A 27190-nucleotide genomic window follows, 5' to 3' on the forward strand; every position below is an offset into this window, starting at 1 on the left:
CATGTCAAGAGTAAAATATAGATTAAATCATTTTGTATAGGGTCAACAGTCAGACTCAATAACTCCAAACAAAAGAGAAAAGCTTTAATGGAAAGCTGGGAAGACATTTCTTTGATTTTCTAGTTTAACAAATATAAACATCTGACGCGAACATGAACAAAGAAACAAAGTGAAGGGATTGTCTCGTATGGAAGCTCAAAGCTGCCTGTGGCTACTGAAAAAACATCGTCCCTCTTTTGGAAAGAGTAAGTGAGAAGGAGTGGAGTCCTGTCAAACAGGACCTGAGAGGGGAACATTAACCCCATATGTCCCAGAGCGTTGCTCCGTGTGCCTCTTCATGAGGTCGTGTATGGTAGAGATGGGCATCTCATCGGCCCTGCCCCTGCGTGGGACCTGGATCAGGTCCACCACGGCGCAGCTGGGCTTGGGACGCCTGCGTCTTAACGCCCGCTTCTCCGCCCGCGTCCTGGGTTGCGGGAGCGCGTCACAGATTCGGTTGCAAGCTGTGGTGATGCCACAGAAGGAGGGGTCGTCGGAGTGTGAGGACCCCTCCGAGCTGCCCTCTGACGGCGAGTCTCTGAACATAGGTTGAAGTAATCTTTTGGTGAAGGGTATAGGGTGTGTAGAGACAGGGACACCGTTACATACAACGGCTCCGTTACAAAGTTCTGTTGCCGCGTGGAAAGAAGGTTTCAGAGTCTCCACTTTCTCCAAGGGTTTCATCTTGCGACGTCTCCTCTGCAGGGGAAAGGTAAGAGAGAGAACTGTTACAACCAGTATTTAAAACTTTATTCGTATAGAAGATTTCAACAACGGGCAATTCAAAGTGCTTTACAAAAAAAAAGCATTAAGATATAGTGCAACAGAAACACATAAAATGACATAAAAATACTTTTAAAAACAGTTACTGAAAAGCCAAAAGTATACAAATAAAACAAGCTCAAATTAAATACAAGAATAAAAGTTACAGTGCAGTGTAAGATACGAAAAGTATTTTGATATAAAGAGGGCCTTTTATGCTTATTGGCATGTTCCCTTTCCTGTAGTCGTGTGTTATATAGGTTTGTGTGCATGTAAATGGTCTGCAAAGGCTAAAATCCCAAAGTTCCCTCCAGAGGGAGTTTCTCTCCCACACACAGAGATCATGAGAGATGGTTCCAGATATATGGAGCATTATAACTAAACGCTGCTTCTCTGTGTTTTATTTGGACTCTAGGGACAGAAAGCAGACCTGAAAGTTCTGGATAGTTCCACAATAAAATCATCTTTACACACCTTTCTGTTAGCTGGACAAAGACTCTGTGTCTCCCCGGCCTGCAGCATGTCGGGGCCTGTAAGACAAAAAACAGGTTAGTTTCCCCATTATAAAGTATGGTTCATAACTCCATTGATCATATACGAAAAAAAACATATCATTACCCTGATAGACCTCGTGTTGTAGAAACGTACCTTCAGCGATAAGTGATTGTAAGAGTGGATAGGATGCACTCCTCTTCAGGCCCTTCTCATCACAGGAAGAGAACTGCCTATAAAGGAAACAGAAACGGTTGAACGGATAGACGGCATGTAGTACCTTTATTGGACATGAGTCACGACTGTGTCGTCACTTAAGATTCAAGCTGCGATTCTCTTGATGATTAATCGTATTAATAAACTGGCTTAATGAGAAGGAGCCGTTCGAGGCGCGGTAACCTCTGCCATTAGCTCTAACAGCCCATTTGGAGATGCCACTCAGCGCTTATTCACTTTTACCCTACCCATTAGAGATGTTTCTAAGCCTCCATGTACCGTATGCAGAGATACATCTGAGCATTTCATTTTTAAGGTCTTCACACAGCAGGGTGAATAAACGACAGAAACATGCGAAAAAAGGCAAACCAGGTAAGGGTTTTTTCTGAATAAATACATGAAAAATACTGTGATCATTATACAGTAGTGTAGGGGTTTTATTGTGAAAGGAAACAATGGAAGGAGTGGATCTGGGATCTGTTTGGAGGATAAAGATTTCAAAATCTTCAGATTATAGAGTCTGTGTTGTTTTTTAATTATCATAAAGACACACGAAAAGGGACCCGTTACGCCCAAGGTGATTGGTTAATGCCTTATTTCACAGTGAGAAAGCAAAAAAAGGCCTTCAGATTTTTATATCAGTTTTGTACATAGTCATTTGATCATCATTTGACTAGTTGTTTAAGCTTCTGTTTTGGCATCAGGCACCGGGGGTTTGGTATGTATTGGTAGAAAGGTGTTTTCTTTCCATCGCAAGAGAGGACGTAAAAGAAAAACTGTTATTTTTATGTTTGATCGTTGAAGGGAAATGAAATGAACAAATACAATTCTTGCCTGGATAATGGACTTTTAACCTGCGTGTCCAGGGGCCTCATTTATAAAACTTTGCATAGGATTCACGTGGGAAGGTGGCTTACGTAGGACAAAGCAAATAAATACGCACACAAATAATCAACTCGAAATGCAGCACAGCTTTTGCGCGCTTCACGTAACGCCCATGTTTGCCTATAGATAGTCAAAGAAACGCCCCGTATTAATATTCATTTTGACTGACTGCATGAAGAAGATCGCAGGAAATAACGACAGAACAGCTAAAAAATACATTTCACAACGTGTCCGAATTTGGTTCTTTTGGGGAGGTGGAGACAAATCACATTGTTTGGTGGATGCAGTTTGAACCAGAGTAGCAGCATGGAGGTCGGATCGTCAAAAAAAAATAAGTGGTCCGAAAAAAGTGTGTTTGTACCGGGGACAGGAGAACCCCCAATGATGAGAAACTGTAAGAAATGATCGGGGAATCCCTCCGGAGTGGAGTCATGACGACTGGATCTGAATCGTTTTATTTTATTTGGTGGTTTGTGTTCCAGCTGTCAATCAGCTCTGCGCAGCGTCTCCACTGCAGCCTGTGCATCTCAACCCCCCCGCAGCAACTCTATCCACCAGTTAAAGGAAATACAACTAATGTGTTGTGTTATATCAGCTGTACAATTTACCACATATGGTGTTCTTAGTTTCCATACCTCCTGTGTTTTACGAGCGACTTATCAAGTATTGGCGAACGGCATAAAACATGATGGTATATAAAACCATGCTCGTATATATACGAGCATGGTTTTATATACTATATATATTATATATTTATAGTTTATAAAACGGACAAGTAAAATCAAGCAATCTGATTGGTTCTTAGCCGTGGTATACTGAGCGTATACCACGGGTAGAATTGTAAGTTACTTTTCACAACAACTCAGTATCCCTCCGCGTCTGAGATAAACAGTATACAGTTGGGCTGAAAAGCAAACTGCCTGCAGTTTGCTTTTCAAACTGGAACAAGAAAGCAGCGGAGAAGTAACGGGGCAGAAACCCTCCTTTTTACGCAACTGTCCAGACATAGACATCAAACGGCAAAAACATATTCAGTGTGCAGTTCCTTTGGCATTAGGGCAGGGATATTTAGATACTTTCCAAGGTTTGACAAAATGAATTGTGCTACTTTTAAAGCAAGCAACGATGTTTTCAAATCTGTAATCAAAAAGGTCCGCAAAAACATTTAAGATTAACTTCGACCTCCGGGGGGGGGGGGGGGGGTCTTACTATGGAGGAGTGGATTGAGCAGTGCCTATCTCCAGAACAAAAAGCACCTAAACGACGACATGTAGAGCTACGTGAAGAGCAGGTAGACCAACTGGAAAAGTATCACCATTCAAAAGCTTTCTGATGCGGGTCTTGAAACAAAGCAGAGAAATTATGACCGTTAGTGGCCACAGGTGCGAAAGCTCTCTCCAGAGCTACTGGAAGCCGAATCTCGGGGACCGGAGAAAGTGGAGCAATATTCTCGCCACGCCAAGCAACAGCCTTGAACAACCTCAGCCTATACAAGTAACCACGTAAGCCATGCTACTGATGCTGGACAGTTTTTCAGTGGGTGCACAATAAACGGCAACATACAAATTAATGTAAATGAATAGCCAAATAATGGATCAACGCTCTCTGTCTAATATGTTCGCTAGCTGTTGTTAGTGTTGTTGCATAGCAACCACCTCGCACTATGTTTCGTGCAGAAGGCAACAGAGGGACTATTTTATTTTGAACATCATTATTTACTAATAAAAACTATTTAAATTAGAGTGTGTATTTTTCTTTCATATTGCCACACTTGGTAACCGTTTTATAAAAGCAATAGCTCACTTCAGGCCGTGATATATGCTCATTATATCACAGCTAAGGGGCGTGGTTCGACCCTCCGCTTCGCGTCGGGCCGAACCACGCCCCTTAGCTGTGATATAATGAGCATATACCACGGCCTGTCGTGAGCTATTGCTTAATTATACTATCATGTTAAATCTCTAGGTTGTATCTATACAACCTATAGAAATGCAAAACGGCGTCAGTTTAAAGTAATTCTGTCCTTCTGTTTACCGCATCATTCATGAGAATACATTTCTTAACAGGAGAACATAATCGAGGGGTGATCAATAACATTTCCGTATTTATCTATTTCTCCAAGTTATGTTTTTGTGTGCACTGAGGAGTCTCAAACCGGCGTTTGCTTAATCATTTTAAGATTGGCTTTAATACATTTTTGAAAATGAATTCTTCATATATGATAAATGAGAGGTAACATTTTATTTATGGTATTATTTCCACATATTTCTCTCCATTCTTCCTTCTGTCAGCGGTGTCGCAGTTTCTCGTCTCTCCTGTTTTTGTGCGTACCGTGTACGGATGGGTCAGAGTGTGCAAATTTTCCCGTCAAGTTTGTTTTTTATAAATCGCAAACATTGCTTAGAAACTGGCGTACGCCATCTTTTGAGCGTACGCAACGTTTATAAATGAGGCCCCTGATGTTTGAGCTGCAGTTTGATTTTTAGTTCATTTTTTTGTTTTGTTTGTACAAGGACAAATCTCCACAACAGATATTGACATACAAGCCCAAAAAAGCCCATAGTGTGTAAAGGCCTCTACCCCTGTGAATCTTTTGAAAGATTTGTCCTTTTTCATATTTTTCCGCAGAAAGCCTGATGTCTTGTTACCTCTCAGGACAGCAGAAGGTGTAGCTCTTGGATGGGGGGGGGCTCTGGGTCTGAGGTTGGAGGATCATCGGAGAAGCGGCAGTGGTTGGCACACAGCAGCAGGCCGAGGCACAGACACAGCAGCAGAGACAGCAGCAGGTAGTTCTGCCTGTCTGACACCTAGAGATAGAACATCCATTACATCATTAGCACAACAGCAGCAACGTCTGATGGGACTAAAAACTAGAGGCAGAAAAATACTGGGAATAAAATTAATTGTATTTCAGAAGTTAAATCAGTAAAATGTCAACCCATTCAGTAGCTGAAAAGACATTTTTCCAATTTTTGTCAGGGTTGGAGCATGTCGTAGCCAAGTGGTGACAGAGAGAGTGGTGCAGTAATGAGTCCTAAACCTCGAAAATGAGTTAGCATTTTACTACTTTTGGTTCTCTTAAAGTCAATAGTTTTTTTGTTGTTTTAAACCTGAAAGGAAGTCTGTGTTTAACACAAGCTTAAGAGATTTTCATATTTTGTTCTATAAAATATGTCACTAAATACCCTACTGGTGAATGTCCGAAGCTTCTATGTGTCATAAAAAAGTGGTAGATAAAGGGCGGCTAAATGAAACTTCTTAATGTCATCATGCCCAACATTAGATGCCTTTAGCTAAGCAGTGGTGTAGTTTGTTTATAGCCCAACGTTAGCATTTTACTTCTGTGCTTTATTTATGCTTACATTTTTATTTATTTTTAAATCGTATAAATGGTGTACATATGTGGAAATGATCCTGCTGAACAAGTAAGTATCAGAACGTGTTTTAGTCACAGATCTTATTTTCTGCAATATTAAAAAGACCAATGTAAAAATCTGATAGCTTTTTGTGAAAGGAGCCCTTGTGATGCTAACAACCAGGTCGGCCTACAAAAACAACATCATCTCTACAGCTCTCTATTGACCCGTAACTGCTACGTTACAGGTCAGATTTCAGCCTAGGGACTTGTTTTGAATGTCATACCTCTCTTTCTCCCATAACCCCTGCCTCGCTCTGCCAAAAAAATATCCTAAAAACCCCTGACCCATGTATCATGCTGATGAGTGATGACTAATCTCTTTTGTAAACCAAAAGAGTATATTTACTTGGTTTCATATGAGGCTGTAAAAGCTCCTGATTACAGACGAAGGCTTTGTGCCTGCAGCAGTACCTACGTCACTATGCAGCTGGCTCACTCTGACGGACAGGTTGAGAACCAGCTGAGTCACGTTCTCCAGCTGGCCCTGCAGCACCTGAATGGAGTCAGTCTGACGCTGGTCCTGGGGGGCAGAAGGACAACATATTAAGCACTACACACACATTCACATCATTCATGCAATGTGAAGGTACGGTGGAGGCTGGTGACTCGTGAAACTCGAGAGGACAGGTGGAAAACCAACTAATGGCGTTGTTGGGGAATCATTTGCTTAGGTATTCAACCTTTGACATGGCATAGGTCTACGGCCTTGGGTATTGCTGCTATCTCTCTTAAGGAGGGGCAGCTTGGGCGCATTGTTGTTGCCAGCTTATGACCGAGCACAAGCCGCCATGAGGTAGTTTACTGTTCAGGGACATCTAGAAGCCCTTCTTTTTAGGAGCGTAGGTTCCCTGGCGCACATTCTTTTCTATGGACGACAGCTCTAGTTAGATTCAGGGTCCATATTTGTTTAGTCTCGCTGATAAAGAATGTTGATTATTACACTCTGAACTAGTTCAAACCTGGAACTACAGAAGAGTTCTTCAGAATTGATTGTGGCATCTCAACCGTGTGGTCAAACCGTGGCCCGTGACATGTCTTGTGAATTCTCCGGCCGAAGCTCCAAATAAACCGTCAGTGTTTGCCATCAAAGCTCCAGCTCTCCATCGTGTCTCTCGGAGTCCTGTTTCCAATTGCTTCAGAAGTTTCCCCCACAGGCGTGATGTTTGTTTATGCTAGATGGCTATGTTCAACTAAATATTAGAAGGAAAATAAGTAAAACCATAGCTTACAAGTATGGTGCTTAATTTATTTATTTTATTTGTTTGTTCCAGTGAATGTTCAAAATGTACCAGCCTCTGTTTTTTTTGGCTGGTGAATGATGAAAATATATTAACCACATTTACCAGCATGTGGCATGTTAGTGTAACATAAATCACTGCAGGCTCTGCATGAAATGAAACGTAAAACTGATAAAAAGACAATTTGACTGTTAAACATCCTTAATAAAATGTATTTTCTTTCAGTGATGCATTAAAAAAATAGTTTGCCATTTGCCATTTTTGTTCTGGTATGCTACCAGGATGATGCTACGCAGCATCCTGGCAAAGACAAGAAGATTCGGAGACAGTTGCTTCCCGCGGGCAGTGAGACTGTTAAACAATTGAACTGCTGAAACAACTTCAAAAACATTCATCTGCTACTCAGTAATATGTATCTAATATCTAATATATATCATTCCAATAACTTGTATATAGACTCGTACTGCACTATTCCACATGCTCACTTTTTGTATTGCTCTTGCTATCTGTATTGTTATTATGTTGCATTGTTGGAGAAGCCTGTGACATAAGATTTTCAACAACATAATTACTCTGTAGCTATGTCAGTTTGACAATAAAGAACCTTGAACCTTGAACCTTGAACCTATAAATCTATCTATTGCATTACTGCCAGTGTGTCACAAGCAGGTGCAATACATGGGTAGAGAACTTCAAATGAATTTTAGAAATTACCATTGGACCTTCAAAATGTTAATATTGTGTTTTGGAAGATCACAGAGTAGAATATCCAAAATTAAGTTAAATTATGTTTGATATTTCGTCAGCAAAACTAGATAGAGAATAATATAAGAGGTCCCGCCCTCCTCTGCCCACCACCACCACCACTTCACACAGGCTGCCCTTTCCCCTTTTGTCTGTCGTGCAGGTGTCGCTGTTTAGGCCTTTTTAATAATAACCGAGTACAGCGGTTCCCAACCTTTTTCAACTCAATGAATAAAAAAAAAATGTGCGACCCACATTCAACCATAAACAATACAGAGGCTAAATAAAGTTCTGATTCAATTCAGAACATGTGACACGTTGTAAATCCAGTAGAACAGACCGCTGTCAAGGACTGTAATGACCGTTGCTAAGGAGGATCGAGTAAGAGAAAGGAAAAGAGGTTAAAATTTAAAAAAAAATCTTAATAATGTAAATGTTTCCACACAAATTATAATGTTTTGCAAATTATTTGGCGGCAAATATTGAATTTACATTTACACCATTTAATATTTTATTTGGGCTTTTAGATGAAGACCGCACACAGTTAATAAATACAACTATTCTTCTGGCTAAAATACATATTTTAAAAGTCAATCAAGGAGTCATCTTAATTTAAGGTGTTTGAAGAGTAGATTATGAATACAATTTCTTTTGGAAAAAATGATTGCCACAAAAAATCAAAGGGTGGCTCAACACGCCATGAAATGGGAAATAATTAGCTCTAATGAAGAGTGGGATTAAAGGAACAATAAATATGCTTGCCATGTTGTGTTTTTGGTGGTATTTGGTTATCAACCTATTTTTGTTTGTGAAATGTTGAAGTGATCCTACCATCTTCATACTATCTTTGTTTCTTCTGTTTTTGTTTTGTTTTTCTGGGATGGGAATGGCATCTCCTATATGTTATTGTTATGTCCATGTTTGTGTCTTTAGCCTGTACACATTTTTCTTTTCTTTTTTAAATTAAAAAAAATAATTAAAAGATAATTATTATATTTGGCTGCCCACTTGCAATGCCTTCGCGGACCACTAGGGGGCCGCGGCCCACAGGTTGGGAACCGCTGACCTAGTAGATTTATTTTTAAAAATGAACATTTATTTTATAAAAAGATATTGGTTTGGTACAGGCACTGTTTCAACCAATTCCCTTTTTAACCAACTGATTTTGGGATAATTATTTAAGAGTCTGACAAAAAGCGATTATCCCTCATGGCATCTACCTGGAGTAACATGTTCTCCCTTCACTGCTCACCTGCTCCTCTGCTATTCTGGAGGTGTTCTGGAGTTTAATGATGGTTTGGTTGAAAGCCTTCTGCATCTCATCCATCTGCTTTCGGTACCTTGAATCGAAACATGGTAGAAGAAATCCTGATATTATAGCTGCAATGGTCAGGCGATCAGACCATTGACCATTTTAATGCAAAAGAGGCAGAAAATTGCTGTTTTCAACTGATATTCTTTAGGTTTTGGACTGAATTAACAAAACATTTAATGAAATCTAGGACCGCAATCGACAATTATATTTTCCTCATCCACTAATCTGCCAATTAAAAAATATATATATTGAATAAACAAACAAATAGTTAAAAACATCAGTTGCATTTAAAAACATTTGAGAAGAGTTTAAACAGACCAATGTAATGTCTTCACAGGGCTGAAACGGCATGAACATTTTCTTAACACTAACACTTAACACTCTACTAACTACTCTTAACAGTTGGTGATTATTATCTTGTCAATCGACAAATCAAATCAATTACCTAAAGTAATCTTGGATTTTTCACTATTTTATAGACCACATGATCAATCAAGAAATAACCTGGCAGATAAATCAATTGTAAAAACAAAAGTTAGCTGCGCAATATGGCCCTCTACTCAGTCTATACAAGAAGGACGACAACCATAAGCTGCTTCCTTTTGTCTACATCCCTGTTTCTCACCTCTGGCTGAGCTGCTCCAGGTAGCGCCCGCTGAGCGACATGTTCATCTCCAGAGCCTTGATGCGGTTGTTGAGCCTCATGAACACAGACTCCTTCTGGCTGGATCCGTGCACAGGGTTCCCGTTCGGCTCCGTGCCGTTGGGGGTCTCTGCGTAGATGTCCGAGGCGGCCGGCTTTCCACCTGATGATGACGAGAAATCCTCCGCAAAATCCTCTAGTTTTGTTTCTGTGACGACTATGTGACCACCATCTAGTTCGATAACAGAGTCTTGAGCTTCAATGTCACCACCTTCAGGTACTATGGGGGGGTCAGGGTCTAAATGAGGGGAGGGGATGGGTTGAAGAACTTGGGATTCATCCGTCGTATCTTGGGTTTCGATAGGGGCTTTTATCTCCGTTTTGGATGCCTCAACGTCAGACTTTTCTTCTGTTGGTGCCACAGAGGCATCGTCCATGCTTGGTTTTACAAAGATGGAGCTAGTGAGAGAATCTGAAGGCTCTATTTTCTCTTCATCCAGCACATCCTGGCTCTTCTCTGGCTCCTCAGAAGACATCTGTGGTGTCTCCACAATGGGAGTTGGTTTGGCAGGGGATGAATCAGCGACAGTAGGGAGGATGGAGGTTTGACTGGGCTCCAGCAGAGGAGGTTCCGACATAGACTCTTTGTGAGATTCTTCGTCGGTGCCTGGTGTTTCTGCGCCGCTCTCTGGCTCCTGTTCAGACGCTTGTTCTTCTTCATGGGGCTGATGTTCCTCAATGTGAGGTTCAGGGGAGGCAGAGGGGGATAAAGGAAGTTGCCAGGAAGGTGTTTGGATGGGAGGAAACACTTGCTTTCTGTTCACCGTTTGGCATTTCCTTTTCCTGGACAGCAGGACGGCACACTGCTGGTGGAGATACTCCTGCAGGGAAGCAGCGCAAGAGCAAGAAGAAAGCAGTGAACAGTAGATCTGGATCTCTTGCTGTCGTTCATCCTTTTTCTCTTTTTCTTCATCGGGCTCCTCCTCCTTATCCAGAAGGGTGATGGTAGAGCTGATGTGTTCCTCCGCATTTTTCTCTAAGGGAACGATGATACTTTCCTCCACTGGGGGGAGCTCTTGTTCGATTGTTTCAGCAGTGGGTGTCTCTGAAGATGGGGCTTCAGTGGCAGGGCTATCAGGGTCTGGTAAGATATCTTCCACTTCAGATTGAGGACTACAGAAGGAGGAGAAAAAAAGTACATCAAATCAAGTTAAGTGCACAATAAGGCATCTGCGAGTTATGGTTAAGGGATTAAGTATTAGAAAAGATCCTATTGGCTCCATTTTGTTGTCATTTATTATTGTTGTCACTGTACTATTTTTTATTAATTAATTGATTAATTTATGTTATGTGTGAGGTGGCAGATTGTTTTAATACAAATGTAATGAATTTTATGATTTTAATAATAAAAAATGTCCTTCAAAATGTTTGGTTTGTCCATTAGGAATTATGAAAGATCAAACTGACTCTGTTTTGTATTTGAATAACTATTGTATTTCATTTATTACTTCAAAAGTGTTATATGTATGATTTGCTTGAATGGGGTGGTATTGTCTCCTCATCAAACTGTTGTGTTTTTTGTATTTCTTATGAAAGATGTTTTTAGATGAACTTACACTATAGTGAGGTCTGTAGTTTGGGAGGTGGTTTCAAGTATAGGTGATGGCTCGGTCGTGTTCACTTCCAGAGATGAAATGTTGCCTACAAATTCAAAAAGATAACCTTGAGAGTGTACACATAAATAATTACAACCCACAGTAGTCAAGGCCAACATATTAAAAGTAGTGATGCTATCTCCTTAAAGAAAGTTGAAGTCAGAGCTGAATACACGGGTCATACCTTGCATCTCTTGGCCTCCGCCGAGAACATTGACAGCAATATTATTTACCATGTTTAAAATGACATCTGAGGAGAAAATGTAAAGAGCAGAGTCAATACAGCGATCCACGTTGATTGTACAGTAGGAATCGTTTTGCAGGCGAAGTCCGTGTTTGCTATATTTACCCTTTGCTGATCCAATCAGATTGTTGGATAACTCGACTTCTCCAGGCGTGTGTCCAGCAGGATCATCTGTAAGGAGCAGGGCACTTTAAAAACACACATCAATCACTTGCAGGAACATTCAAAGCACAAAGATACATGTGAAAGTCAAACCATGGTTTTGTGTAGTGACCATACACATAACTTCTAAGCCTCAACTCAATGGGGGAATTACATATTTATATATAGTGTGTCTTGCATGCTGCGAACATTTCCAAATGTATCAAATTCATTATCTACAAATATACTGAATGTTTGGTCGCTGGTAGTAATATATATATTTTATCGTTTTAAATGATTTTACATTATTCCTTAAACACATATTTAAAGTGTGATATTTAATGGAAATATGGATGCAACTGCAAATACGAAGTTGGTAGTCATTTTTTGTAACTTATTTTATTGTACTATTTTTTTAATCTTTAATATTTTGTTATGTCATAGTGGGAGTTTTGATGTAAAAGCATTAGGTATGTCGTTAAATAAATATGTTGTTGCAACCGTTTTCTCCTGGGAAAGTAAAACATGAAAAAATGTTAGCCTAGCCTGGAGCATTTTTTTACATTATAGATTTGTCTGAGTGAGAAAGGTACTTACTGAAGTTTTGGAAATGGTTTTTTGTGAACAAAACAATTGAATTTCAATGTTTTCTTAAAAAATAAGAATACAAATGTTTGTTTATTCTGTCAATTATAGTCCTAAAAAGGGTCAGAAAACGAAACTAGCCTAAAATTAACAATCAGTGCATTCTCCAGTTGCGATGTTGTTCTCAGTTCTCACCCAAATCATCATCCTGGTCATCGGGTCTCTCTGCGGGGTCGGCTATCTCCTCGTACTCTTCCACCATGCTTGTGCCAAACACTCTGTCAAAATAAAATACATCAGAATCATTCTTGAACCAAGCTCATGTAACAGTGACATCTGATCTCACTAGCCACTTAAAGTGATCCGGACTAAAGCCCACAACACACACAGGTCACACAGTGTCGGAGAATCCTCCAACAGCTGCTCCTTTTCTTCAACAGTTTCCATTACTGAAGCAGCTTTTGTGCTCAGGCTACAGCCAGATTTATCTATACATGTTGCAGAAGTGGAAGCAACAGCTGCATTCGCCCTCCTGATTCCCACCATAGGCTTGATAGTGTGAGGAAGGGGGAATGTGAACTGAGCATGACCACCTGCTAAATATTACCTAATAACACTTGACACCATCTAGAGATCATGCAGTTCAAGCCATCATTAGAAAAGACACTTTAAGCCTAGTGTTAGAATACATTATTTTATTTAAGTTTTCCGCACTCTCGCGGGAATATCTCCGCAATGGAGCGAGCTTAAAGTGGACCTATCATGCTATATTTTAATAATATAGTGCAGGACCATACCTATATAAGGCATATTTATGCTTTTTTTTTTTTTTAATTTTTGGATATTTGTGGAGTTAGGTGGTCCGTGAGTGTTTTTTTATTGGTTAAGTGTCCTTGGTATGAAAAAGTTTGAGAAACACTGCGCTAGTGGATTGTCAACGGGGGGAGCCTAGCTACAGGGAAATTCTACATATGGCCAGTCCGCCCTGAAAAATGTCTATGCACACGTTATTATTAATTAAAAAAATTGATAAAAAAAAGATTAAATGTTTTTAATTTTCAATTTTTATTTTGTAATCATCTTTGGGAACCCCTGGTCTAGACAACCAACAATCATGGATGTATACTGGATACATTTTGGAGGCGGGGCCCCGTTAATTTCTATGAAAGTTACGCATTAAGCCAAAATGGACAGACTGTAGATTCATTGGTTCCCGAATCATCCGGGGACTTGGGCCCATAGAGCAAGCGCACTTGAGTTTTCCTTAAGCCCCGCCTCAAATTTGCCGTTCTTTGCTCAGTTTCGATAACTCAAAAAAAGTATTATTTGGGCCACCAGATCAGAAGTTAGAGCTGGCGGCCCCTAGCGCTGTCCACTGCCAAGTATCTGGGTTCAACTCCCGAGTGCGCAGAACGTTTCAGGCAATGTCATCCCCTCTGTCTGCCCCTTTCACCTCTGTTTCTCTAGTAGAGGCACATACTGGCCCAAAATATATCTGAAATGTTTCTTAAAATTGCACTGGTTTACAGACGTCTCTTTCCCAATGTAAGTCAGTGTAGTACCACCTTTTGGCATCTACAGTACTTACATTTGCTTTAACAGGCGGCTCACTTCCTCTGGGCTTGCTTACAATATTCAAATCAAAATAAAATGAATGTTGGAATTTGTTAGTTAACTTATCTTTGCATAAATATTAACAGCATAGTAGCATAACCCAGACATCCCATCAGTAGATGAAGGGTACAATATTATAATTGGATTTTCTGTACTGGAAACAATGTCATCCTTTTGTATACTTCCTGGGTTTTTTTGTGCTTTGGTTGTGTGTGTTTATAATGGAAATAAGAAAAAGATGAACCACTGTATAGACCAACCTAGTAATTAGTAGTGCAAACTGTAATATAAATACTATGTGACTTCAAATTAAGAATGAAAAAAAACAATTGTATATACCTTATGAGACTGAGGGGACAGAAATGTTCAGAGCCAAAGTGAGAGACCAGCTCGACCTAAAAGAAAAGGAAAAATATATTGAAATATTAGAATTGAAATGGCTGCTGTATTTAACCACACACAGATTAACACCTGCCGCAGTGGTTTCATTATTTACAAAACAGCAGAGCCGTGATTTAGTTTGACTGTGAATCAGTATAAAAGGCTCAAATTAAGCATTTAGAGACCAATGTGAGTACATCTGAGGAACATAGATCATTTCATGTACGTATGCTTTATCACACAACAACAGCTGATGGGTTAGCATAGTCTCATTATGTTTGGTATGATTGTATTCAAAGAGTATTTCTTGAAGTTAGCAGCTAGCATAGCATAGCAAGTGAATCTGTTCAGAGTTGATCACACCACAAGATACACCCTTCCCTTAGTGTTGCTATTCAAGTCACACAACCACAGACCTCTACAAGAAAAGCAGGCTAACCTTTATGTACTTGGTGAACATCTGAAGCAAGAGAGACAGGGGAAAAAAGAGAAAAGAATTAAAGAGATATACACGTGCATTTCAAACAGGACCAAAACGTTTATGATGGTTTCATTTCATCCAAATCTTGAATGTAAAACCAAATGAGTTACATGTTAAATGTGCGGCGGATTATATTTAGAATATGGCTTTAGAGGTAAAGACATACTATAATACAGTGTAATCTACAGACCACTCTACGGGTTAAGAGTCAAAATGTTCATTCAATTAGATTCAGAGAGAAAGTGTACAGAAACAGTTAAATGCTTTCATGCATCAAGAGATAACAGAGATTCATCTGCTCTACTTTAGCTCATAGAATGGAGACTGGTGTACTGTATGGTAGTGTGACTGAAAAGCTCACCTTCACATATTTAGCATACAGATGCTCGTCCAAAGGGAAGCTCTGGACTGTGCGTTCATCCCGGGCGTGGAAGGTTCCCAGCTTCAGCCACTTGTTTGTTGGATATCTACAGGAGGAGGTTCACCACATAGTCAGTGGATATCAGGTTAAGAGTTCAGGATTACACTTTGGGATGGACATTATAAGAATACAGGTTTTGATCAATTCAAATATTAATTATTTATGATGCTTTTTTCCATAATGAAACACACTCTGGGGCAAATTGTCAAAAGGCTTGGTAATACACTGGTAAATGTTGGGGAAATATTTTCCAAGGTCCATAACTTTGACCCAGTTTATCCGTTCATACTGTCCTGACTGAGCACACACACCTGTAACCTTGGCTGCTGTGCTCTCAGTGTTCTGTCTCCCTGTTCCTGCCTGTTGACGTTAGCTGATAGAGGTGTTATGATTCTATCTTGTTATGCACAATGTTGATTATTCTCTCTGAACTAGCTAAATACACGGGTCTGGGGTAGAGTTCTTCAGAATTGACGAGGCAACTCTACCGTGAAGTCAGAACCTCTGACTCTTTGACTTGTTTTGTGAATTGTCCGGCCGAAGCTCCTAAATAAACCCATCAGTGTTTGACATCAAAGCTCCAGCTCTCCCCGTGTCTCCTTTTGAGTCGGTGACTCCTCCTGCATTGCTACACAGAAGTTTCCACCACAGTAAATATGGTATGTATGATAGTTGCAGTGCATACCTGTCACTGATGGAGACAAGGAAGTCTTTGGGAGTGGAGGAGAACAGCTCAAAGTTAGCGATGTCCAGCTGCTTCACCTGGATGGGCTCACAGAGCTCGATGATGAACCTGGGAAGAAAAAGACAGGCTTCAACAATAAGGTGGAGGTTGCATCTTTGGATAGAAAGCAGGAGATGCATGAACACTACGCACCAGATTTTATTACTGCAGGGGTTTAACATGTACATGTCCATGTTCTCCTTCAATATGGCCGAAGTGCTCTGTATGGAAGACATTTAGAAAATAATCAATATGAGCTTGTTTTGTCGACAGATTGCTCAGTAGCATCATGCATATTGTTGTAACTGTACTGTCAATTCCACACGTTTGATATGTTTGGATTTGTATTGCTTTTTAAGTTTTGTTTCTTCATTTTGGCGGTGATTTGTTTTGCCTCATTTGGTGCAGGAGAGTCCTAAAAACACAGGAATGTGTAAGGATTTCTCCACCTCCGTTACCAGGGTATATGCAGGAATCCTGAAGTCAAATGTAATACCTTTTACAGTAAGACCTTTTTTAAGACCCTTTCCATACATTTTAAGACCTCATCGCCACTTGGAGTTTCAACCAGTTACATTGGCGACACACTTTACCTCACATTTACTATATAAAGTATTGATTGTCCTTCCTCCTTATCTTCCAACCATTTGGACGCAATTTGCATTTCCCCATAACGATGTTGTTTAACAACCGGCGTAAACGGACCTTCGCGCTATCAAGCAGTGAGCGTGCGATGTCCTGTTCAGATGACGTCAAATCCAACGGGATGCCATAAATAAACTACACAGAATCACACTACACACCTACGCAATGATTACATTCAGGCAAACTGTAGAATACAACCTCTTTGGACAATTTATATACTTATTGAAAACAAGCTACAACATGTAATACCTTGGAAGACGCTGTTTAATACTTTTTAATACTTTTTGATAGCCTTAATCTTCGCTAAATTGATTTATCAACTTTTAATACTTTTTAAGACCCCGCGGACACCCTGGTTACCCTCCCCCTTTCGAAGTCAATGTTTTATAGACAGATGCCTTACATAATATCTGTAGTTACATAAAGAAACCCCACAATGTCCGAAGCTTCTATGCATGGTAAAAGCAGCGGTTGCCAACAAGTGACTAAATGAGACTACTGTACCTAACATTAGCCGCCTTTTAGCTTAGCCTGGGTGATGTGAAGTCACATTACATCACATGTTACTTGTTAGACGCTTTTATCCAAAGCGACTTACATACTCAATACTGTGGGCAATCACCACAGGAGCAATTTGGGGTGAAGTGTCTTGCCCAGGGACACAACGACATGCTGACTGCAGTGGGGTTTGAACCTGTAAATATCATAAATCATCAAGTGGTGTTAATATGTGCAGATTATCCAAATGTCCAAAACGACAGATATCTTTTTTTCTGCAATATATCGAAATCCTATTGAAAAATCGGATTTATTTTTTGTCGTGGGAGCCCTTGTGATGCTCACTTCCGGGTCGGCCTACACAAATCTTTCATCTCTGCACTATTCTGTAATCCTGTAAAGTCCTAATGATTGTTTGGTAACCTTTCATATATTTGCCAGCAATGGCTTGTAAACCTAATGGAGAGCAGTATGCTACCAGTTCATTGTAACTTTGTAATTACATCTATCAATCTATATATTTACATAGTTGTGTAAAATTATTGAATTGTAATTTCTTGCATTTACTTCCCTTATTGTATCATTGTTCAAACGACATCCTATATAAATCACCATAACTTGAAAAGTATGTCTACGTGTTCTTTAATGAGGACACAACCTGATTTCCTGCTGACCCTATTTCCTTTACAGTACCTTTGCTTCTGGGTTAGAACCAAGGATCTTAGCTCCACACTCCACTGAGGCGTAGTTATTGAAGTTCTTCTGGACTTTCTTCACCACAGGAGGAGCCCCGTTGTTAGAAGTATGAGTAGACCGAGCTATTTAGAGGAAAACATAACAAAAGGTTTTTTTTAAATCCAGTACCCACACAAAGGAATCCTGGATCCTCACACTTTGTAATCTTACTCTTTCCATTCTCCATCTCCATCATCTTGCGCGACCACTCATCAAAGGTGGGGATGTCCTCGGGGTCTTTGCTGCTCGCGCTGCTATCTGTGCCTGTGATGGTAGGGGGGCTGGGATCCTGTCAAAGATAATGAGAACAATTAGCGCTGGGTCACCTCTCTGGGTAGACAAAAGGAAAGTAGTTCACGTGTTATCTGAGAGCCTCACCTGCTCTTCCAGCTCGTGCGACGTGTTGGTCTCCAGATGCTCTGTGCCGTGAGCAGCAGGAGGACTCAGAGCTTGGTCAGTTTGGGTATTAGTACCTGCAGTGTGAACATTGGAAGTGTTCTCCAGAACAATTGGAGGACTGCTGTGGGAACAAAAGAAAAATGTTGATGTGTGTTTAGGGGTCACAAATTCTCATTTGTCTTTTGAAGGTTTAATATTTAACATTTCCACAATAAAATGTCTTAAATGACAAGAACTTGGCAATATATTTTGTTGAATATAATACTACTACTAATATTCCATCGGCTTCCAAAAATATCAATTTCAAAACCTAGAGACATTCAATCAAGGATAAAGTCAATGTTATTTAGCTGCCCATAGTCACCAACGTATCCCCTTAGAGCAGCGGTTCCCAACCTTTTTCAACTCAGGGCCCACTTAAGAATAAAAAATGTTTTTGCGGCCCACATTCAACCATAAAAAATACAGAGGCTAAATAAAGTTCTGATTGGTCAATTCAGAACATGTGACGCGTTGTAAATCCAGTAGAACAGACCGCTGTCAAGGACTGTAATGACCGTTGCTAAGGAGGATCGAGAAAGAGAAAGGAAAAGAGCTTCAAATAAAAAAAGATCTTAATAATGAAAATGTTTCCACACATTATAATGTTTTGCAAATTATTTGGCGGCAAATATTGAATTTACATTTACACCATTTAATATTTTATTTGGGCTTTTAGATGAAGACCGCACACAGTTAATAAATACAACTATTCTTCTGGCTAAAATACATATTTTAAAAGTCAATCAAGGAGTAATCTTAATTTAAGGTGTTTGAAGAGTAGATTATGAATACAATTTCTTTTGGAAAAAATGATTGCCACAAAAAATCAAAGGGTGGCTCAACACGCCATGAAATGGGAAATCTTGCCATGTTGTGTTTTTGGTGGTATTTGGTTATCATCCTATTTTTGTTTGTGAAATGTTGAAGTGATCCTACTGACTGTATCTTTGTTTCTTCTGTTTTGTTTTTGTCTGAGATGGGAATGTCATCTCCTATATGTTATTGTTATGTCCATGTTTGTGTCTTTAGCCTGTACAAAATAAAAAATTATTTGGTGGCCCACTTGCAATGCCACAGGTTGGGAACCGCTGCCTTAGAGCATGTAGAGTTGTGGTTGTCTGCCCAAAGTTTACTTTTATGCAGTTTAAGCTACGTTTTTACCATAGAATTTTTAGATCTTGGTTGTTTTTAAATATATATTTGAACTGGATAAAGGATTTGAGTTGTCATTGCCTGGATATAAAGCTCTCAGAGAGACAAACAAAGCAAATGTTAGCGACAGCCAAACAATATGAGGATTTTCAACGTGAAGCTGCCTGTTTGTACCGGTTTAAATCTTAGGAGCTTTTAGTTTTTGGAGAGGAGGAAACCTCAGTGGATACTTTTTTGATCCAGGTTAACACCCCCTGAAAGTTCTGGATCTGGATCTTCAATTGTCAGAGAAAAAAAAGTTGAGAAAACATGAGTCCTCCAAACTTCATTAGAGGAGATTTGAATGTGAAAATGTTTTATTCCTTGTTTGTACAGGTTTGTACTGCTGTTAAACTGCTCCTTGTTTTTCACAGAGGCAGACATGTTTGGTAAAACTCAAGGAAAGTACAGCGGGAGAAGCTGACTGCAATAATAAACCCCCTTGATTCAACACTACTTCACAACACCACCAAACTCTGCCTTTTGGTTTGATTGAAAGTTCCCCTGTGGCAAGAAAATTACACAGTTGTACTATACTTACATTTTGTTTTGGCCTTGCTCACGACCTGCATTCAAAGCCAACTCTCCAAAAATGCAAGATGTCTTACTAAGTAGGGCACATGATTTCCTGTACCCACCTTTCATTGTCATATGGATTGTCCTCTTCTCCTTCTCCCTCTTTTTCGTCCTCTAGTTCTTCACAGTCAGCTGGAGGCGGGTCCGAATCAACGACCTCAGGTGCAGCTACGTCAGCTACTTCAGCTGCATCATCTGAAACACTGAAAGAAACAACCATCCATGTTACACTCCTGCAGCCAAAAAGGCTCATGGTAAAACAAAAAAAGAAAACTAATGACCTTTTAAAACAACTTGCTCTTATAAAAGGTACCGTAACTCGAAGTGATGTGCATTTTCCGAACAACAGAATGAGATACAGCAAAGTAAGTAGATTCCAGTGGAAACAAAACATGAAATAAGCCTCCATGTAATAATATCTTGCCTGTCTGGGGTGCTTTCTTGAAGGTTAAGGAAGTTGGAGTTATCTTCGGGCTCAGCAGTAATATCAGAGCCAGGGTCCGAGGGAGCCAGCGGGGGGGCTGAGTCCTGGTCTTGAGTGGCGGAGGTTTCAGGGGGTGGATTTTCTGAGATTTGCTCAGGTTCTGTCTCCGGTAGTGAAATCTCTTTTTCGTGCTTCCATTCTTCGTCTGCAGTGAGCTCCTCCTCTCCAAAGGCCTGATGGATAAACAGAGATGTTTGAGCTGTGGAGAAAGATGTTGAAAGTGATCTGCCCATTAGTAGCAGAGAAACTCCCTCTGGAGGGAACTTTGGGATTCTAGCCTTTGCAGACCATTTACATGCACACAAACCTATACAACACACTACAGGAAAGGGAAAACCCTTAGATGCATAAGTGGGTCTTTTTGGACCCGGTGGGGGGCTTTTCTTGAAGTATCTTTGTAATTCTTATCACCTGTTGCTGTCAGGAATACATTCACTGTGGACCATACAGACGACATCACAAGTGACACCTCTCAGGAAGATTATTTTACACAGCAAGATCTGATACCTGTCAATATAATAATAACAATACATTATATTTGTATAGGGCTTTTCAAGGACTCAAAATCGCTTTACAATATAAGGGAAGGTTAGGGTGGGGGGTATAGGACTATCAAACTTGATCAACCAGCATGGATTGATGGGGGGGGGCTATGAGTAGACCAGAGGAGAAGAGATTAGTTTTGAAAAGGGACTGGAATAATGTGAGGGTCTCAGCATAGCGGAGATCTTTGGGACAATATGTTCAAAACGTTTTTTTTTCAAATGTAAAAATAATTTCTAAAATTATAAATTGTGAAAAATTAAATATAAAATATTTCTAATGTGAACCAAAATATAATACTAAATATTATACTGTACAAGTGATTTTTCTTAACCAAAATGACAATAGACCCACTTATGGAAGAGTGTAGGGTCCAGTCACTCGTGAAAAAAAATGTCATACAGATCCTCACACACATAATACAAACGATAACCATTTTAATATTTGTATTTTTTTTTTTTTTAGGAAAATAAGAATGAAAAGTTATGTTAAAATGGTAATTGCCTCAAATATGTGAATCATATCACAATTGTAATATTAGTCCAAATAATTATGATTAGAGATCTTTTCTCAGAATGGCTCTGCCCTACCATTAGCCAGAGGTGGATTTAGCATCATAGCACTTCAACTGTGCCAGGAACAATCATTAATAAGGAGCACATAGTATAATTCAACCAAATGGAAATCTTACCTTTGAAATGATCTCTGACATAAGCAAACATCACGGTACAGAATTGATTTGCAATCATTTATTTACATAAACGCTGCAACTATACAGTACCTCTAAATATTGTTTTTCGTCCACCTCTTGCACCGTCTCATCCTCTTTTTGCCGATCATCCTCCATCCACTTCTCATTGTCAGACAGGGACTGGGCAGGGAATATCAAGCTTTCCTCAACCTAGAGAAAAACACACAAACAAATGAACGCATACACAAATATTATTTACACCACAGAGTTACAGAAACTAAAAACATTTGATTTTCTAGTCCATATATTCAGATACTTTATCTGATCTGAGTGTAGCATGACAGGAGGATTCCTGTGTGGTTGAATGAGCTTAAAACATATAATGATCTTGATGATCACTTGAGTTAGCTCAGGTTAGACGGCAACCTGTTGTACTTTTCTCTTCCTGTATTTACTTGCATCATTGTATAACTTGCACATTTCTTATTGAACTTTTTACTTCCTATTCCCTTCCTTTATGTCTTGAACAGGGTTTTAAACATCCTTATTGATTGACATTTTATATTAACAGTCAGTTTCCTTGTTTCTTGTCTTAAATATGTGTCCCTGTTGATGTTCTAAATGGAGCTGCTGTGATGCAAGGAAAATGTCAGACTTGACCTGACAATAAAGTACCATTGTATTGTATAGTGTAGGGCTGCTCAATTAATCGTATTTTAAATCGCAATTACGATTTTGGCTTGCAACGATTACGAAAACAACGTCATCAAAATAAAACGATTATTATTATTATTGGTTTTTCAGTTGAATTATACTTAAAGTTCAGGGTAATCAACTGTTAAAAACATACTGTTCCATTTTTTTTCAATAAATGGATGTTTTCAAAGTAAATGGATAATCGTTTTTTAATAATCGTGATATCAATTATTGACCCAAATATCGAGATTATGATTTTTGCCATAATCGAGCAGCCCTAGTATAGTGTATGTTGCACTGTTAGTAGGGCCTGGGACTTAAGATCTGGCATAACTTAAGATGGGACTTCCATTGCCAACAACTCAAATGTAGCTTGAGTGAATATGACAATAACACCTTTGAATCTTTAGTGTGGGTTGCACTATGGTAGTGTTGCAGCAGTTGCTACCTTGTGATGATGAATCTCCTCCCCTGATTCTTCCTCCGAACTGAGGTCCTGTGAGGACACGGGCCTCTGAGCCTCCTGCTGCGTCTCCGTGCAACCGACATAGCAACTAGGGTACCTAAGAGACGAAGAGAAGACATCAGTGTCATAATGAATGTAGGTCACTTGTTAAAGCACTAGCAAAAATACCATGTATCTGGAGAAGAAGTTGAGGACTGTGAAGGGGTATAAACTCTTGAATCGAGCAGCCTAAACACTTGATTTGACTGCAGTGAGTCATACAGTACACAGTGGAAGCTGCAGTGCAATGTCACAGTATGACTCACTGAGAGATAATTGTTTGTGTGATAGATGATGAAATGTTTTTAGCGTTTGTTGATTGTTACGTACAGTACCTACCTCAGGACTTCAGATGGGAATTAGCTCAAATCTTCTCTTTTCAAATTAATGTATTTGTATGCATGGTCCTTGTTTAAATAAATACATACATTACAATTAAGAAACAATGTTGAGGTCTGCAGTGACTGTGCGGACTCCTGGCAGGAAAACGACAATATTTAGCCCAAACAAGGATTGTAATAATTGCAATAACAATGGAAAGTTCCTGTGGGGGTTAGGGTCTCAAAGGCCACACTCCAACAGCGACTGCATACTTGTCAACAATCCGAGGAATTATCTGGATTTTATTCTGGATTCCAGGTTGGGGATTTGACTTGGCCTGTGGGCAGGGCTGGGGGGCCTAACTGCTTTTGTTGATCTGACTTTAAGGTCTAGACTAGTGAGAGACGCATTAGTGCACAACAGAGCACTTGTTTTCTAATTGAAAGGCCCCAACGGAGCAGGAGTGGTGTTAAACCACGACCTGCTCAATCATTCACTAACTGCTTACAAAGAGTTAAAGCAGGACACTTAACAAAGGAAGTGGGAGGAAATGCCAGGTTTTTAGAAGGCAGTGTTTTGTTTTTTTTATTTGTGCGGTGCGGTGCCCCCACAAATAGAATCAAATTCTGTGGGAAACACTGGAAGGATATGGATATTCCCTCTGTGCACCAGCCTCATTTGATATACATACAGCAATGAGGTGTTTTTCAATATTTAAGAGAAATTGGTGAAAAGTAATACAAAAACAGGCAAGAATAGAATGTGTTTAGAGCTGCAACAATTGGTCAATCCTCAGAAAAAGAATGGCCAACTATTTTGATAATTGATTAATTTCTGAAAGTAGTTTTTGTATTGAAAACATTTCAGGAAACTTGGAATGTGTTTGTTTGGTATATTAAAGGTCCCATGTCATGCTTTTCCAGTTATTACCCATCCCCTTGTGTTATGTAGCTTTTTCTGCATGTAAACGGTCTGCAGAGTCACAAACCCTCAAAGTACATCCTGTAGCGAGTAAAACTCTAACACAGAAAATACCTGTCTATGCTGCCCCAGAACGGCTCGTTGGAGATTTATCTTTTTCCATTGTTTTCTTCCTGGAGCCAAGTGACGCAACGACAATCCAAATGGACCAATCCGTGGAGCTCCTCGCACACACACACTCACTCAGCCTTATTTTTCTCAGCTGCAGCTCTGCGCAGATTTCTCAGCCTGGACGGCGGAATGCTGTGAGTCTGTGTGTGTGCTCACACACAGACTCACAGCCAGGCTGCGGGTGTGTGCGTGTGTGCTCGGTCTGGTTTCTGGCTGGGTTTCGCTGTGTCTCGCTGTCTCACCGACCCCACGCAGCAACTAGGAAACCACACCAGTAAGCCAGCTCACACTGTCCGCTCCTCGCAGCAGCGCTCCTCGCAACGTCCCGCCAACACGGCACCCAGACCACACGCAGCATTCTCATCTGTTTGTCATTACTGGTGTCATTTCCTGGTTGCTAACAAACGCCATTGTAACACATAATCACTGATGTTCCGCTGTAACGGTGGTAGACCACGGTGGTAGACCATAGTGGTAGACTCATCAGAACAGAGTGGGCGAGCTGACCAATCAGAGCACACTGGGCTCACAGGGAGGGGGGGGGGGGCAGGAGCTCCAACAAGGCGTTTAGGACAGAGAGTGAATACACATACTATACAGAGATGCTGTATGAGAAACCAATGTGAGTTTGGAACATTGCACAATATAAATCTATTCAAGTAGACCTCAACAATGGAATTATGATCAGTAGAAATGGCCATGACAAGGGACCTTTAAACTAAATATGTTTGTGTTTGGCCTGAAACATCATGAGATTAAAGATATCACTATTCACAAAAAGAAATTAGAATGGACATTTCTTTACTTTTTGACATTTTATAGACCAAAAGATTAATTTAGTGTTGATCTAATAGTTGGCAGATCAAGAAACAATGAACAAAATGATAGTTACAGCCTTAGTAGTGTTGAAGGGATAGCAGACCCTTTGCAATACTTAAAGACAATGCTTTACAGAGCAGATTGGATTGAACAAATGGACTGCTCACTATGCAACATATAAAATAAATAAATATCACAAGGGCAAAGATGAGGTTTATGGGTCCACTGCCATCAAGATTGTCCCGAGACACACCTCTGACTGACAGTTGACCTGTGACTCTCAAATTCCGTCACATTAATGCCGCGTGGCGTGATGCATCATTGATTACTCCAATTATAATAATCTGATGAGATTGATTCAATGATATGACATCACACAAATGGTGATTATCATTATGGTGACTTCATTCACTGAAGAGATTCAGCTATATGGGTAGTACAAAAACTTTGTATTGTGACAAAGTAATTCATAGTGATTCATTTCTTCCGATGTTGGCTAAATTCAGAGTTCCACAAAAAATATGAGCAAATATTTTAGCAGAAGGCTGCACAATTTGGAAAAAATATAAATGATTTTAACTTATATTGCAAGTGCAATATGATTTTCAAATATTGGAAGGATTTAAAAATGTGTAATAATAATAATAATAATAATAATAAGTATACATTTTTATATTATGGAAAAACATTTTTAAGGGGTTCTGTACAAAGCAAACGTCCTTGTCTGACATTGGAGTTATTCTAGTTCCAGCCTGCATAATAAGAGCCTATTAAACCTGAACTGAATACCACAGCTGTTCATCATGTCAGTAGTTATTTACACCTGTGCTATACCTGCTATGACATGTCTGAGAATTTAAAAAATGCAACAAAATCTATGAACTGAAGCAATTCCAGAGATTCTAAATGTTTACATGTGACTGAATGTCATAAAAAGCTTTTATAACTCACAGCTTCACTCTGAAATGAAAGCCAAAGCAGTGCTTGTGAAAGTAGGTCAGGTCAACATTAACATAGATGTTAATACCATATTACATCATACCCCTCCCTTCTCTCTCTATCTAAAGTGTTGTGTTACTATCCTCTTACATCATGGCTACAGCCCACAATCCTCCTCCATAAGCTCCCTCTCAGCTGGCTTTACTGTGTTCTGTCAGATTTACATACACCTAACAACCTCCAGCTTTCAGCAGGACTGACGTGACAGGCCAGTAATCCTGTCAAGAGCAAATCTGAGGCTAACGTTAGCTCTGTGACAGGATGGGTCGTGGGAAGCATCAGCAATTGACTCAGCAGTGTGTGTCTAACACATTGCGTACTGTTGTTTAGGTCAAAAGTCTTCACCAAATACCTGTGCTTAAAGGAGATACAGACTTTAGCAGCTGATACAACGTATGTTACTAATGATGTTTAATCAGCCACAATGACTTGAGGTGGATGGTTACTACGTCAAATAGCTTTTAAGCCTAGCTAACAGGCTAGCTAATTATTCAGAACTCAAGCTAACTCGTTCACTGACAACAAGTGAAGAGTTAGCCAGGTGCCACATCACAACACCATGTTAATGCTAGCTAGCTGGCTAACATAATGCAAATGTAACCCTCACGTTTGTCTGGCAGTATGTTACTTTGTATGGTTAACCTTGTGGTTATAATATGTTGAGAAAATAGCGGATATTAAGTCAACTTACCAACAGACCACAGCTACACATAGCCACACTGACACAACTCGCCATAACATTGGTGTCATCTTCATCCCTCTCCTGCCGGGACAGACATCCTCACCGTACTAACAAAACGCGGTTTATCCTTTTCGCCCTTATGAGGACTTTTACAAGCCAAATGCACCCGTTGTTTCCTGTTAACTTGGCTGATGGGGGTTGTTTTCACGGGTGAAGTGTGAATGTGATGCTAGCCGCTGTCATCCACGCACACAACCTGCTGTGTAACCGTCCA

General features: G+C 39.9%; 1 protein-coding gene across 1 annotated transcript; it reads right to left on the reverse strand.

The window, feature by feature from the left end:
• Window positions 1-63: 63 nt before the first annotated feature.
• Window positions 64-27190, reverse strand: LOC117488760 (SUN domain-containing ossification factor-like). Its single transcript, XM_034137836.1, is given in 25 exon segments — window positions 64-738; window positions 1276-1331; window positions 1450-1526; window positions 5043-5083; window positions 5085-5201; window positions 6228-6332; window positions 9047-9134; window positions 9735-10925; window positions 11369-11453; window positions 11592-11657; window positions 11757-11822; window positions 12573-12655; window positions 14331-14386; window positions 14812-14832; window positions 15215-15320; window positions 15960-16067; window positions 16152-16219; window positions 17835-17959; window positions 18048-18165; window positions 18255-18396; window positions 20147-20287; window positions 20509-20741; window positions 21893-22012; window positions 22947-23061; window positions 26926-27190. Coding segments are annotated over 25 exon segments (3861 nt in total). The 5' UTR covers window positions 26991-27190; the 3' UTR covers window positions 64-270.

This window comes from Trematomus bernacchii, unplaced genomic scaffold, assembly GCF_902827165.1.
Source record: "Trematomus bernacchii unplaced genomic scaffold, fTreBer1.1, whole genome shotgun sequence".
Lineage (NCBI taxonomy): Eukaryota > Metazoa > Chordata > Actinopteri > Perciformes > Nototheniidae > Trematomus > Trematomus bernacchii.